Below are 16,479 nucleotides of genomic sequence, written 5' to 3'. Positions count from 1 at the left end.
GTAGACCAGGCTGGCCTCAAACTCAGAAATTCGCCTGCCTCTGCCTCCCAAGTGCTAGGATTAAAGGCGTGCGCCACCACTGCCTGGCAGAAAACCTTTTACAAGTATACTTTTCCTATTGCAGTAAGTCATGATGGTTAACATTATTTGGTGGAGCCAGAATGCTTGAGTTTAATATGACCCCTGCCCCCTTTTGTTTGGATGTTAAGAGATTAAGAGAAGGTCTTACTCTGTGATCTAGGTTGGCCTAACACTCACTGTATATCCCACGCTAACCTCAACTTGTAGCAGTCCTTCTATGTAAGCATCCCAAGTAGGGAGAGTATAAGCATTGGCCATCATATCCACAACCATCTTAGTTATAGCTATGCAGTCTTGCCCAAATCGCTTACATAGTTTGGGCCTAAAACTGGACCAAAAACATCTACCTCTTGGAATTTTTATTTGGATCAGGTAGGTTAATATACATAACATACACAGAACATTTGCATAATATCAGTAACAGATGTAATATATGGATGTAAAATAATTTTTAAACTTTGGTCTTTTCCAAGTGAGCTAGAGTATCACTATATAGCCAACTGGCCTTGAACTTGTGATCCGTTTGCCTCTGCTTCCCAAGTACTAGGATCACAAGCCTCCATCACCATACCCAACAGACCAAGGATTTAACTTAAAGATGATCTTTCACAAAACCTTGGTTTGGATAATACTACCACTGTTAGCTCTTTAGACTAGTGTTACCAGTTTGTACATTTATGTTTGCATGATGCTAGAAACTTTGCAGAGACTTTTATGAAACGGATGCTGTTGTTGATAACCAAATTTGTAGACAATTAAAGCTTAGAAAAGTTAAGCGACTTGCCCCAAATTCCACACTCAGCTAGTTAGGAACAGAACATTCAAGGCTAAACAGTGTGACTCTAGTCCTCATTCATATTCATCATATTACCCCTGATCAGTGCAGTTTATATTCAAATTCCCACTTAAAACCTCAGGAAAAGAGCTCCAACTGGATTGTTTAGATGCATAAAACCCCATCGCACCTGATCCTTACCTGTGGGAATGGAATTCGCTGGAAAGGAACCTGTGCCTATTCTTTTTTTTTTTTTTTTTTTTTTTTTTTTCCTGTGCCTATTCTTATTACATTGATAATACCACAAAACTCAAGTAGGATGCTTAACCTTTTCTGTTTTCACTTCTGCTTTCCCTTTTCCTTAGTAGAAATCATCCAACATGGAATACAGAAATTCTTCTTTTTCATTATGCCACTACTTTAGCTACCAAGTTTGTAATGAGTTCCCCTACCATAGCCCCTGCAGTTCCTATTTCAATCCCAGATCCTTAACAATGACAGCCATAGTAGGTGTTTTGTGTTTGGTGGAGACAACTTTTAATCTTCTAGATCAAAGAGTAGAGATATTGCAAGTACATCCTAAGGGCTAAGGAGACAACTCAGTAAAGTATTTGCTGTACAAGCATTAGAATACAAGGATCAGAGTTCAGAACCCCACACCATGCTTTTTAAAAAACAATTGTGTGCCCGTAGTACCAGTCAAAGGAAGCAGAGACAGGATGCCTGAAGCTTGCTCATGGGCAATATTGCTGATCAGTGAATTCTAGATTCAGTGAAAGACTCTTATCTCAAACCAAAATAAGGTGTTCCTCTTACATAGAAGCAACCTTGGGAGAGTATGCAGCCAGTTGCCTATGCAGGTTTCCCTAAGGGACCCTGAAGACATTGATAGTCATTCTCTTATCTCAATGTTGTCCCAGTCTAGCCTCCAGACAGGTATATTGAGGAAGCCCTGAGGCACAGTGGCTAGGGTTCACACTGTCCAGGTCATGTATGTTCACACCAAGCTGGAGAATAAGGAACATGTGATTGAGGCCCTGCATGAAGTCAAGATCAAGTTCCCTAGTTACCAAAAGATCAACATTTCAAAAAAGAGGGCTTTATCAAATGTAATGCCGATGAATTTGATGGCATGGTATCAGAAAAGCAGCTCATCCTGGTGGCTGTGGGGTCAAACATATCTTAAATGTTGTTCCCAGGACAAGTAACAGGCCCTGTACTCCTGAAGGCTTAACTTAGGGAGCAATAGAGGAAGACACCAACAGCAAGCAACTTCTATCCTCCAGAGATACCCCCACACATACAAACACAGAAAGTATAATTTTCAGTCTTACAATATCATGGAAACACTCTGGGGAGAGAGTACTAGTCATAAGTATCTCTAAGTGTAATTAATAGTAGGTAGTCTCTGAAGACCTTGCCTTAGTTTTAGCATTTTCATCCTTGTATTAGGAATCCAAGTTGGATTTCAGCTGGAAGAGTTCTATGAAACAAATATATTCATATAGAAGTTACTTAAGTCCTTTATATATAAGTCCTTAGCTACCAAGTGTGTACGTGCACATTCAGTATAACATACAATGTTTACTGTCCCAAAATTATAAATAAGAGATTTAGCCACATAGGCTGTCCATACTATGTGTCATAAATATATCCAGGTCAGACATGCAGATTGTCTCCTGGGTAACTTAATAGAGCAAATAAGTAGCTCCTTTAATCTAAGATCTATCTCACACTCATTTCTTTGCCTGACTGAAAAATGAGAATCATAGATTGTTGTGAGGCAGTTATTCCTGGAGAGACCTGAACAAATGTCTACTCAGCCCAAATAGGGAACTGGTGGCAGACCAAAGTAAGGACTCCACAAAAGTCCAGCTTGGTGAGCCAGTGGATTTTACTGAGATAACTTAGGGGAATATGGATGAGACAGCAAAAATGACTCAAAGAAAGCTGTATCACTAAAACCTACCTTTGCATGTTGATCTTAGTGCCTGAGCTGTTGGTGTTCTATTCAGAAAGTCATGTCCTGTACCAATGCATTTACGGCTATTATTCCCCACTTTCTGTTCTATTAGATTTAGTGTCTGGTTTTATGTTGAGGTCTCTTAATACACTTGGATTTGAGTTTTGTACAGAATAATAAATATGGATCTTTTTGCATTCATCTATATGCAGATATCCAATTAGACCAGCACCGTTTGTTGAAGATTCTTTCTTTGTTCCTTCATTGTCAAAAATCAAGAGTCTATAGGCATGTGAGTTTATTTCTGGGTCTTCAACTCTATTTCTTTGATAACCTGTCTTTTTATGCCAATGCCATACAGTTTTTATTACTGTTGTTCTAATTACAGCTTGAAATCAGGAATGTTGATACTTCCAGAAATTCTTTTATTGTACAGGATTGCTTTAGCTCTCCTGGGTTTTTTAGCTATCCATATGAAGTTGTGAATTACTCTTTCAAGGTCTGTAAAGAATTATATGGGAATTTTGATGGGGAATTGTATTGAATCTGTAGATTGCTTTTGGTAAAATGGCCCCATTTTTGCTATGGTCATCCTACTGATCCATGAGCATGGGAGATCTTTCCATCTTCTGATATCGTCTTCAATTCTTTTTCTTCAGAGACTTGAAGTTCTTGTCATACAGGTCTTTCACTTGATTGATTAGAGTTACACAAAGATATATTATTTGTGGCTATTGTGAAGGGTGTTTTTCTTAGTTCTTTCTTAGGCCATTTATCATTTGTATAAAGGAGAACTATTGGGTTTGTTGTTGTTGTTGTTGTTGTTGTTGTTTTATTCTGTTTTCAGTTAATTTTGCATCCAGCCATGTTGCTAAAGGTGTTCTCTGGTAGAATTTTTGGGCCACTTATATATACTATCATATTATCTGCAAATAGTGATACTTTGACTTCTTCCTTTCCAATTTGTATTCCCCCGATCTCCTTTATTTGTCTTATTCTTCAGGTACCACATGGAATAGATATGGAGAAAGTGGGTAGTCTTGTCCAATTTTGTTGGAATTGCTTTAAGTTTCTCTCCATTTAATTTAATGTTGGCTATTGGCTGGCTGTATATTGCCTTTATTGTGCTTAGGTATGTATCTTGTATCCCTGATCTCTCCAAGACTTCTAACATGAAGGGCTGTTAGATTTTGTCAAAGGATTTTTTGGTATCTAATTAGATAATCATAAGATCTTCTTTCTATCAGTTTGGTAGATTACATTAATAGATTTGCATATATTGAATTATCCCTGCATCCTGGGACACAGCACACTTTATCATGGTGGATGTTGTATTTGATGTGTTCATGGATTCGATTTATGAGCATTTTATTGAGTAGTTTTACATCAGTGTTCATAACAGAAATTCTCTTTCTTTGTTGAATCTTTGTGTGGTTAGTTATCAGAGTAACTATGGCTTCACAGAGTAAGTTTGGCAATGTTCCTCTTGTTTCTATTTTATAGAATAGTTTGTAGAGTATTAATCTTAGCTCTTTGAAAGTCTGCTAGAATTCTGCAAAAAAAAATCCATCTGGCCCTGGGCTTTTTTTATTTGTTTGTTTGTTTGGGGGAGACTTAATGACTGCTTCTAATTCCTTAGGGGTTGTTGGACTGTTTTGATTGTTTACCTGATTCTGACTTAACTTGGATAAGTAGTATCAAGAAAAATTATCCATTTCATTTAGATTTTTAAATTTTGTGGAATACACAATATTGATTTATAATATCTGTTAGTTTTGTTATTTTTCTGTTTAGTTTCTGTCTGGATAACTTGTCCATTGATAAGAGTGGGATGCTGAAGTCTTTCACTATTAAGGTGTGAGATTCAGTGTGCGATTTAACCTTTAGTAATATTTCTTTTACAAATGTGGATGCCCTTGCACTTGGTGTATAGATGTTCAAAATTGAGACATACCTTGGTAGATGAGTATGAAGTTTTTCCTTTAAGTATGAAGTATCTTTTCCCATCTCTTTTGATTAATTTTGGTTGAAAGTCTATTTTATTAGATATTAGAATGGCCACTCCAGCTTGCTTGTTGGGTCCGTTTGCTTGGAAAGCCTTTTCCCAGCCCTTTACTCTGAGTTAATGTCTATCTGGGGTGTGTTTCTTGTATGCAGCAGAATGATGGATCTTGCTTATTCATTCTGTTAGCCTATGTCTTTTTATTGGGGAATTGAGAGATGATGTTGATTGATATTGAGAGATATTAATAACCAATGGTTGTTAATTCCTGTTATATTGATGGTGGTGGTGGTCGTGTGTGTATGTGCATGCGTGTGCGTGCGTGCGCTCGTGTGTGTGTGTGTGTGTGTGTGTGTGTGTGTGGGTGGGTGTGTGGGTGTGTGTGTGCCTTCTTTTGGTTTTGCTGGTGTAGAGTTATTTATTTCCTGTGTTTTCCTAGGTGTCATTAGGTTAGAGTTTTCCTTCTAGTATCTTTGTATGGCTGGATTTGTAGATAGACATTGTTTAAAAGCTTTGGTGGGTATAGTAATCTAGGCTGACATCTGTGGTCTCTTAGAGTCTTCAAGACATCTGCCCACACCCTCTTGCTTTTAGAGTCTTTGTTGGAAAATCAGGTGTAATTCTGATGGGTCTGCCTTTATATGTTACTCGACCTTTTTCCCTTGGAGCTTTTAAAATTCTTTCTTTGTATATTTATTGTTTTCGTTATATGTGGCAAGAGAAATTTTTTCTCTGGTCCAATCTGATGTTCTGTAAGCTTCTTGTATGTTTATAGGCATCTCTTTCTTTAGGTTGGGAATATTTTCTTTTTTTCTTTTTTTTTTTAACAAGGTTTTTAATATCCAACTTTTTTTTTAAAGATCTATTTATTTATTCTATGTAAGTACACTGTAGCTGTCTTCATACATCCCAGAAGAGGGCATCAGATCTTGTTAGGGTTAGCTGTGAGCCACCATGTGGTTGCTGGAATTTGAACTCAGGACCTTCCGAAGAGCAGTCAGTGCTCTTAACTGCTGAGCCATCTCTTTAGCCCAGAATATTTTCTTATATGATTATGTTAAAATTATTTTCTAGGCCTTAGAACTCGAGTCTTCTCCTTCTGTTCCTGTTATCTTTAATGTGCGGTCTTTTCCAACTATCTCAGATTTCCTGGATGTTTTGTGTCATGAACATTTTATATTTAACATTTTCTTTGAGTGATGTATTAGTTTCCTCAATTGTATATTCTATACCTGAGATTCTCTTCCATCTCTTGTGTTCTATTGCTGAGGGTTGTGTCTGTAGTTCTCTTCCCTAGATTTTCCATCTCTAGGATTCCCTTTTCTTTATTAGTACTATTACCATTTTCAGGTCTTGAATGGTTTCATTCATTGCTTCACCTGGGTGATTGTATTTTCTTGTATTTCTTTAAGGGATTTATTCATTTCCTCTTTAAAGGCCTCTATTATCTTTGTAAGATTGGATTTAAGGTCATTTTCTTGTGCTTCAGCTCTGTAAGAATATCCAAGGCTTTTACTAAGAAAGCTGGACTCTGGTGGTGCCATATTGCTTTGGCTCTTCCTGATTGTGTTTTTAGAAAGGTCATTAGCCTTCTGGTTGTCCCTGGTATTGACTAGATGTTCCTTTTGCCGGCAGTACTTACTCCTGGGAGGCAGGCAGAGCTGATGGCAGGAGGATGGAGCTCAGGGGGACAGCATGAAGCTTACTTCTGCTGGCTGTGCCCCAGGTGGTCCCCCCAGGCAACAGATTGGCAAGGAAGATGTTCCTGGGGCCTGGCAGTCCTCAGGAAGGTGGTCAGAGCTGTGGGCCAGACAGTAGAGCTCAAGGGACCCCTCATAGCTCCAATTACCTTGTGTTTAAAGGGCCAGTGTTCCAGAACATAAAAAAATAGAAGTAACAATTATAAGATATTGCAAACTAAAGCAGGAAAATAAAGCACCTAGGCCTATAGCTCAGTGGTAGAGAAGCCTATTATATAAATAAGTAGAAGTAGAAGTTATAATAATTACAGCAATAAGGGGAAGACTAACACATGGGTGTTCACTTAATTTTTGTCTAGTTTTGTCTTACCTCTGCATTGGGTTTTACAGGCAAGGTCCTCAAGATTTTAGACATTGGTAACTATCCCAAGACCAAGCCGTATAGAACATGAGATTTACATTGATGTGTGTTTTAAACTACCCTTTGGCTATAATTGGATATTATCTTGAAAACAAGTTTCATTGTATGCTTTTAAAGTGGTTTTTTTTATTATCTAATATTCTTAACATATCCTGATTGATTTAGAGTAACTTTTAGGAGTTGGAGAGGCCATAACTCTGGCCCCAGGACATCTAATAACTCTGCTCTCAAAGGGTACCTGTATTCACATGCCCAATACAGGTACAGACACCTATACATAGTGAAAAATAAATCTTTTAAAAACTAATTATTTTCAGAACTTTAAGAAAAATACAAATGAATTCTTGGTGTATAACTCTTTCATGGTTATTCTTTTGTTATTCTGTTTCCCATAATTTCTTAGCAGTTTGGTGTATATTTCCAGTTTGATATTACTTAAATCTATGAAGAAGTTCATTAGCCGAGGTGTGGTAGTGCGTGGATGTGTCCCCATCCTGGAGGGAGAGGGAAAGGATCTCAGGAGCTCCAGGCTGACACCAGCTACATAACAGTGGGGTGCACCTTTTCTCAGGAGGGAGAAGAAAAGATTGTTTGTTAGCTATAAAGAATTGAAGAATTGAATTTACTAGGAATATTTTTATAAAAACTGTTCTAAATATGAACAACTCTGCTTTCTCTCCCACTTTTCTAGGTTTACTTGTCCCAAATGTGGCTCTACTGGTGACGCTGGAAGTACCAATTACAGATACAAACTGTCCTTGAAAGTGGCAGAATCCAACAAACTGTTTGTCATTACTGTATTTGGGAGCTGCTTAGATACATTTTTTGGACTTACTGCCACTGGTTTACACAGGTATATATTCTATACCCTGAGGCTTGTCCATCATGCTAATAGTATTTGGAAATACAAGTATTGAGGGTATTTGTCATTTATTGAAAAGAAATCCTTTATCTCAGGCCATTAGTTTCTTTAAAAGATACCTACTGGGAAAGAAAATTTAATCAAAAATATATAATCATGTTTTAAGTTCAGAGTAACTTCTGCAATTAAAACATTATAAAAACTCTGATCCACGTTAGACACTTTGCAGATTCATCCCTTGAGCTTGACCTAATCACAGCCTTGAGACTTTAAGAATCCATACAAGTGAAATATTTTCTCATTGTCAACCTTCTTCCCTGTTCACCTAGTCATTTTCCAGAAGAAATGTGCTCATATCATTGTACATTAGGGAAAGCTGAAGGGAAGGGACACCAGGAGGACCACAAAGACCACAGTTGCTTTTCCTTTTCCATAGTAGAATTGTGGGCTCTGAAGGTTAAGTAAGCATCTACCTTTTTGTTTTTGTTTTTTAACTAACAGCAAACTTTACATGTGCCAGTCTACTAAGCTTCCTCCCCAGACCTTGCAGGTGTTTGTTCACACTTGATACGTTGGGTTTAGGAGGCTGGCTTAAATATTTTTCACCTTTTGTGCTGCAGGAACCTTGTAGGAACAAATTGCAATGGTCATACTTTTTTTTTTCTCTGTATGTAACTGACAAGGTTCATGGCATATTTGAAAATAATTGTGTCTTCTGATTTTACTTCAAGGTAAAATTTCAAAGCTTACTACTTTATTTTCTTTCAAAGGTACCTTGAGGACTCTACTAAAGGCCTAGAAACTCTGGACAGTGGTAGAACTCAGAACCTATTGACCACAGCAGTAGAAAAGTGTTTTGTTGGACAAAGCTTTATATTCGGAGTGACGGTAATTGAAGCATCTTTCTTTTGATTGTCCTCCGTACTGAAGTGATTGTAATTTCCCAAGTTGTTTTTAGAAGTTACACAGATAGTAAAGCCTATAATCTGGAAAGACTGACTCACAAGGAGCAACTAATGATGACTTTCCAGCTTCAGAACAAATCATGGCCAATGGTACTCCTAACCAAAACAGACACTGCATCTCCTTTTCCGAGGCCACTAGTTCTAAGAACTGCCATGATTCCCTTCAGAGTTTATGGAGCCTTGTTTATGAAGCATTTGAAACTATAAAAATAGGTTCAATTCAGTGCTTTCAGAGTTTTAAAAGAGGGAATTTTATGAATTAGAAAAACTATTAGATGTTGCGTTTTGGAAAATTACTTTTTTTACTCTAAATTCTATATAAATTACCTAATACCTAATGTCTTTATATAAAAGGAGAGAAACAACCTTAAAGGTGAATATCTGAATATTGATTAAAAACATTAAAATAGATTAAAGCCTTTTGTGGTGATGCATACCTTTCCTCCCAGCACTTAAGAGACAGAGCTAGTTGAATCTAAGTTCAAGGCCAGCCTAGTCTACAAAGCAAGTTCCAGGCCAGCCAGAATAAGGCCCTGTCTCAAAAAGAAAAGATTCAGAAGAATGTTCTTTTTTTTTTTTTAAAGACTTATTTATTTATTATTATATCTAAGTACACTGTAGCTGTCTTCAGACTCACCAGAAGAGGGCATCATATCTCATTACGGATGGTTGTGAGCCACCATGTGGTTGCTGGGATTTGAACTTCAGAAGAACAGTCAATGCTCTTAATTATTGAGTCATCTTTCCAGCCCCAGAAGAATGTTCTTAACTTAAATTCGTAACAGTAGAAAGTTTTAAAATCTACTAACTCTGAAGGAGTAGTAACAAACTGATCTAAACTAAAAAATTCAGATGGAAATTTGATTATATTCTAAATGGGGTGTAATAGAGAAAATGTAGTAGTACCAAATGGGCACTAAGGAAAACCCAAAGACAAAGATAAACCAAGAGCTAAGGAACTTTACTTTGTTAAAATATTACATAATTGAGTTCCCTTTTTCTGTTCTTTCTTTCACAAATATAATAGTACCACCATTTATAACAGAATAACTACTGTTTGCTAAGTTTTGTGTGCTTGTATTATTGTTAATTTCATAAATGAGACAAATAAGGTATGGAGGAGTTAGGAAGCATACCTAGGGCCCAGCATTCCTAGTAACTGCTGAAACAAGTATTTGAAGATAAGCCTCTGCCTAAGTTCATAGTCTTTGATATGTGTTATTCTTTCAGTAATAGTAAAGGGGTTGGAGTTACAGGGATTATCATTATATCTCCCTTAACCTTTAAATTCCCATTTCCTCCTGAGCCAAGAGAAAGTTACTTTGTTCTCATTTAAATTCATTTACTTCTTTCATAGAATTTTGGAGATGTATGTGGACATGATTCAGATTCCAGTAACTTTCAGCAGCCTTGCTGTAAGCACAGAGGAGAAGTCAGGACACTTGTGGCTTCCCAGATTGTTCTGCCTAGCCCACATGTTACAGGCTTTACTGTCATTGACTATTTGCATCCACTTTTACACAAGAAACTTCACTGTGGCTCTCAGGAACATAGCAGCCAGTCACTCACTTCAGATCCCTCAGACAGCGATTTTAACAGCATACATGGCTCTGGGAATACATCCTGGTTTTCAGACTCTAGTAGCCAAGAGGATTTTTTCAGATTCTGGGAGCCGTCTCTTGAACTGACTTCTACTGACTCACAAGGAGCAACTAATGATGACTTTCCAGCTTCAGAACAAATCATGGCCAGTAGTACTCCTGACCAAAACAGACGCTGCATCTCCTTTTCCGAGGCCACTAGTTCTAAGAACTGCCATGATTCCCTTCAGAGTTTATGGAGCCTTGTTTCTTGTATGGACAAGAATAATACATCAAGAAAATTGGGTGAAGAATTAGGTTTACCTAGTCCAGTTTGCAACAGTTGTCATGAAAGTAGACTGTCTGACTCTAATTTTTTCCCTTCACAAATGCAAGAACCCTTAGAGGAACATAATTTAGAATGCTATAGTAAAGCAGAAAAAAATGATTATTCCCAGTGTGATATCCCATGTTACCAGCATCATGAAGTAAATACTACCCCCATCCTTCAACGGAGGTCTTCTGCATTTTCATTGTCATCACTGAAACCCGAAGAAACAGCAAGTGCGTCCCAGAACTCTGACTCCTTGATTTGGGATGATCTACCACTCTCTGAAAGCCTGAACAAGTTTCTAGCAGTTATTGAAAGTGAGATTGCTGTAACTGAGATAGATGCTAAGAATAGAAAACAGAGTATAGAGAATAGCATTGATAAATGTCACAAAAAGGACAGCAGATTATCATTGACTCCATGGAGAAATACTAGTGCCTTGAATACACTGCCTTTCGGCTTAAGATCATTACAAGCAATGATGAAAGAAGACTCTAGGAAAGAGACCTTTTCCAACTGTAAGTTGAATTCAAGTCCTCAAATTCAAATAGAATCAAAACCAGACAAGACAGAAGAGGCTGTCTGTACAGGCAGTAGTAGAAGTGGTATCTCTGAGTATTTTCTACTAGATACTTGCTCATCAGCTCTGTTTACATCTTCAAAAGATATGGAAACCTCCATTACCCAAAAAAGGCCTAGTGGGATGCTGCAACAAAGGAATGAAATTTCACGCAGGCCCAGTACCTCAATAAGTAACTGTTTTGATCTCAGTAACAGCTATTTTACTGGATGTGGAGAAGAATCACATTCAGGAACAAAAGGAAAAGTGTCAATACAAAACTGTTCTAAAAATTACAGTGATGTTTCTGATCTTCACAAATTAGAAAATAAGCAGAATTATAGGTGGCCGGAAAAGCAAGATGACAATTTCACAATATGCCGGGAACTCACATATCCTTTAGAGACCCTTTGCGGTAGCCCAAAAAGTATAAATACATCAAAAGAAATGCCTTACAGCCCTAGCAGTAATAACTTAACCCCCAGTTCTTCTGATCATGAAGGTAGTTACAATGCTTCTGCTGATCTTTTTGATTATATTGCGAAAGATAAAGACACTGGAACAGAAATTACCAAAGTATCACAGGATATTTTGTTACCACTGGAAGCACCTTGCACAGAAAATTATCCTAGAAATGAGAACTGCAGCCAGCCTTCACAAATACTGTCCTTGCAAAGCATATCACCCTCAAGGTATCTAAGACCAGGGTCTCAGTCAGACTCAGAATGTGATTTTGAGGAAAGCCAAGACTTTGTTCCATGTTCACAGTCAACTCCAGTTGCAGGCTTCCACCAAAGAATTCATGGCTTAAATGGTACTTCCAAAATTCTGCCTTCCTTATATTCAAATCTTAATGCTAATTATAAAAACACAAAAATTTCTCCTCTAACTGGCAAATATCAAGCCACCCCCACCTGCCCCAAAAATGTAAGAACATCGAGCCAGAAACTCCAAAGTCCTGTTATATCTAGTTTGATGCAACCAAAGATTTTCAGCCACTGCCCTGTTGCTGAGAGCCTTGAAAATGATGTGGATGACTGGGTCCCCCCAACCACTAAGAAAGTATTTATTTCAGATATTCTTGGATTCAGAGTCACGTGTTTAAGAAAATGTCTTGCTGTCCATTATTCCCCTGACCAAAAAGAGTTACCCAGGAAGAAACTGATAAAAGTCACACATAAAACCAACACTTAATTAAGAAGTTAAAGACTATATTTATACCAATAGTTGGAAAATCAAAAGTGTCCTAAGTGTGGTTATAAATGATCAGGCCAAAACAGGAAAAGTCCATTTGGGGATGGCTTTCTAGAAGTCAAATAGAAGCTGCCTTCCATTTTCATAATACTTTTAGTGTCTGATACAAAAAGCACTTGGTCACCAAAAGTATTTTCATATAAAGTCATATGAACCCAGTTCCCAGAAAATTTTAAGTAATGGCAGAACTATTTGGAAATTTTTGCTTTCACTGATACAGAGAGCCGTCTTTATATTTTGAACACTTACAGAAAGTCATTAATAGAGAATGGACTGTACTGAATGCTGTTGGATCTTTCAGGGTTTCCACCATGGCTTTTTTCCTCCAGAATACTGTGATTTATATAACTGAGCACTTTTCAATACATTGACTGTATTAATATGTTAATTTTGTATTTAAAAGTATTTGTTAAAATATACGCATCCAGAAGTAAAGTCTTTACAAACCAAAATATCTTTTTTGTCATAATTTTTAATTGAGTGGAAATTTCGCACCATACACCTAGATCACACTCACTTTCCAGTCCTTCCAGGTCTGCCTGCTACCGTTGTGACCTAGCCTCCCTGCCCCATAAAAAAATAGAAGAAAAAAAAAATACAAGTCCACTTTGTGTTGTGACTGAAGCATGGTCACACTCCCACTCATCTTCCACTTAAAGGAAACGTAGTCTTTCCCCACTCACACCACTGTCAGAAGCCCTCAGTTGTGGAGAGCTCCATCTTAGCAACTTTATCACAGTTTTTAAGAGATCTCTTCCATGGTTTCCTGTCTAAGCTGTTACTATTTTGGGGGTGGGTGGTGGGGTGGTTTGTCACCAAAGCCTTCTATGTTCCTTTCTCAACTGAGTCTGTAGTCATTGATGCCACTGCAAAAGCAGCTTTCTGTCCTTTACAGTCCTCGGGAACGTGGACCATGGCCTTTCACACAAACTAAAATATCTTTGTTAGCCTCGGGGTTGGGGTGGGAATGGTACACAGCTTTAATCCCAGCACTCAGAGACAGAGACAGGTGGATCTCTGAGTTCAAGAGCTGCCTGGTTTTACAGAGCAAGTTCCAGGATAGTACACATAGAAACCCTGTCTTAGAGGGGAGGTGGGGGCACAACTGCTAGGCTTAGGTTGTAACACAAGGCTATCTAAAAAGTTATTAATCCTAAAGTGTTTTGTCTGTTGGATAAGACAAACACCAGCATTTCAATACTATATCGGAAGTGCAGTGGTACAAATGTCTTTTACATGAAGATTAAAACCTAACTAAATATTTGGTACTAAAGTACTAAAAGCATTTTCAGTGTTTTTCACAATTAATAGTCTGATCTTAGAATTATCAATGATGAGAATGCTGTTTTGCATAAATGCATAATATAAACTGACAAGTATTTTTAAGGTCATTTCAGAGATGGTTGGAAATTCTATACAAATTCAAAGCTAAAATTCATCTAACAGTCTTTGGTGGAACTCAAGGCGCGGAGAGACATGTCCATGGCTAATATCACTTGCTCCACCTTTACGAGGATTAGAATTCAGATCTCATCACCCACACAAGCCAGGTTTCCTACAGTTCCTGTAACCACACAGCCCTTTTCTAGCCTTTGCAACTATACACATGCATGTGCATATACCACAAAAATGCATAAAAAACAAATACTTTTGGAAATCAGAAACCCAAGTTTCAACAGTTTTTAAAATCAAACATTTTACACTGCAATCTAAATATACATTAGTATGCTAATTACATACTTAAGAATGATCATAGAAAATTATATCTTTGTTTTCTGTATTTAAACTATAAGAGCAGAAAATTGTTTATGAGCAATGAAAATACTATAGTTCATACATAACCACATTTGTTTGCACTGCATGTCATGACATGCACAGCTCAAAGTGCATGGTATATGTTCAAAGCCAAAGTTGCATTTAAGTCACAATGAAACACCTTGGATCTCTTATACATTGCTTCCCACCCCCAGAAACTTATGGTGCTACCAAAATTGTTTTTTAACTTTCAACACTAAATTGTACAACCCTGAATGGGTTCACAACTCATTGTTTAATAAGCTAGGCTGAGTGTATATAATCAAATAATCCAAATCTAGTATGTTCTGTGATAGGAGATGAGCTTAGAGTGTTAGTATTTGGTTGTCTCATTGATGTCCTTCCAATACCTTAGCTCTTACTTTCCATAACACTGTCTTTTATGAAGATACTTTTGAAATGTGCCCTACATTGGATTTGTTTGACTCTTTATACTATCTTTGCCCCTCTAGTCCCAGTGTTTACTGTAAATCAGCTCTAAAGCTTTTATTAGATCCAGACTTTGCACAGAAGTGTTTTGTGGTTTATGTTGTGCATTTACCTTATCTCACCAGGAGACACCACATCAAGTAGCTCTACTCTCTGATAGTAAGGTTAAATTGCTTAGTAAAGATATAGAAGTGCCTCAGCAGTTTACGAGCAACTGCTGCTCTCAGAGGACCCAGGTTTGGTTCTCAGCACTCATGTTGGGCAACTCATAACCACTTGTAACTCCAGTTCCAGGGAATCTGATCCTCCCCCTTCCAGCTTCTGCGGGCACCTGCAATCAAGTGCACATATACACACAGACTCATGTGCACACAAGTAGATTTTCGAGTAATTTTTAAGAGAATTTGGTCCACCGGGAACTCTAAAACTGGTAGGGACGTTCAGTGGATTCGCTGAGGTCCATGGTGAAAGAGATTATTACCACATGGAAGAGACTGTGGAGGACCTGAATGACTGGACTGGCGTATATTGAGTTTGTAAAGGGCTAAAACAAAAAGGAATTAGAAGGACAAGAACCACAGAGGGTTCTCTCTGGGTTCCTGAAAAACAAATACGGTGATTTCCTGATAAAATAGTGGACTAGAGGGTGTTTTTGTAGGAGCCGGAGAAAAATAATAAAAATGGTCTCAGGGAGAAACAGGAAAGGCTGCAGACATCTGCGGAGGAAGAAGAGGATACTAGACAGGAGCAGAACTAGAGACATCATCATACAGATAAGGCTGAACGCTACAGCAGCTGACCAGTTCTCTGGTCAGGGGACAGGATCCAGAAGCTGCTACCACAAAGGTAAGCCAGGCAATTCTTTCCTCCTTACAAGCCCGTAGTCTTCTATCTTCAGATCCACTTGTGGGTGTGAGGGAAGGAGTGATGCTCCAGCAAATGGGTAAGCAGAGAGAGATCCCATTTTTGTTATGCTGTGTGAGTGGGAGGAGTAGAGAAGCACCATCCTGAGAATATTATACACAATGACCCTCCAAGGTTAGGAGCCTCAATTTGGCCTACCACAGCTCCTGGGTATAAGAAAACCCAGATAGTGTTTTTTTAGACAGCAAGAATCCAAAGGATGCAGATGACAGAAAAGTGGCTCAGGCTAAAAAGAGCTCAAGGATCTAGCAATCTCCTTGGTATCAGAGAAGAGATCTCTTCAACTGAAATCACTATGAAGTTTGATAATTCTGCTCCTGAGGCCAGCAGTTGGATCAAAGCCTGGAGCCATGTATTCTGTCATTTGCTGCTGGAGAGCCTGAGAACTCTTGACATTCCAGGACTGTAGATGATCTAAACAAAACAAAACAAAAACAGCTGAATAGAATTGTAAATTGTGTAAGTTAAAATCAAAGTACACCAAGAACTCTGCCATGAGGCCTTTGTGTGTTCTGTACATATACCTATAACACCTGATTGTTGAAGTAAATCTCCAACTGGAAAAAGCCTGGTCAAAAACTCAATTAATTCGAATAACATGTCTAGATTGGGCAGATCTATCATTACACTATTCTATTTCCCATCTATGAGATCTTATATAACTTATGGTTTCTCTAAGCCACATGTTTTTGCTCCGTCTTCCTTCTACCTCCTCCTCCATCATTCCCCTCTCTCCTCCTCCCTCCCTTCTCCCCCAAACTTTTCAGCTCTACCTTCCCTTGTACTGCCCAATCACTGGCTCTAGTCTTTATTTGAAA

The 16,479-nt window shown here is 38.0% G+C and overlaps 1 protein-coding gene across 6 annotated transcripts in view; it reads left to right on the top strand.

The window, feature by feature from the left end:
• Window positions 1–12,945, top strand: part of Ddias (DNA damage induced apoptosis suppressor) — a 24,214-nt gene extending 11,269 nt beyond the window's left edge. For 5 of the 6 annotated variants that reach the window (XM_031387385.1, XM_031387387.1, XM_031387384.1 and 2 more), the window contains 3 exons: window positions 7,634–7,795; window positions 8,575–8,692; window positions 10,127–12,945. In XM_031387385.1, coding sequence (XP_031243245.1) covers window positions 7,634–7,795; window positions 8,575–8,692; window positions 10,127–12,433 — 2,587 coding nt within the window. In that variant the 3' untranslated portion in view covers window positions 12,434–12,945. Of the gene's footprint in view, window positions 1–2,947; window positions 3,112–7,633; window positions 7,796–8,574; window positions 8,693–10,126 lie in introns of those variants that run through there. The other variant, XM_031387389.1, reaches the window with a different exon arrangement.
• The last annotated feature ends 3,534 nt before the right edge of the window (window positions 12,946–16,479 follow it).

The sequence above is a fragment of the Mastomys coucha genome, unplaced genomic scaffold (assembly GCF_008632895.1).
Source record: "Mastomys coucha isolate ucsf_1 unplaced genomic scaffold, UCSF_Mcou_1 pScaffold21, whole genome shotgun sequence".
NCBI lineage: Eukaryota > Metazoa > Chordata > Mammalia > Rodentia > Muridae > Mastomys > Mastomys coucha.
This window is presented reverse-complemented; position numbering and strand designations above follow the sequence as displayed.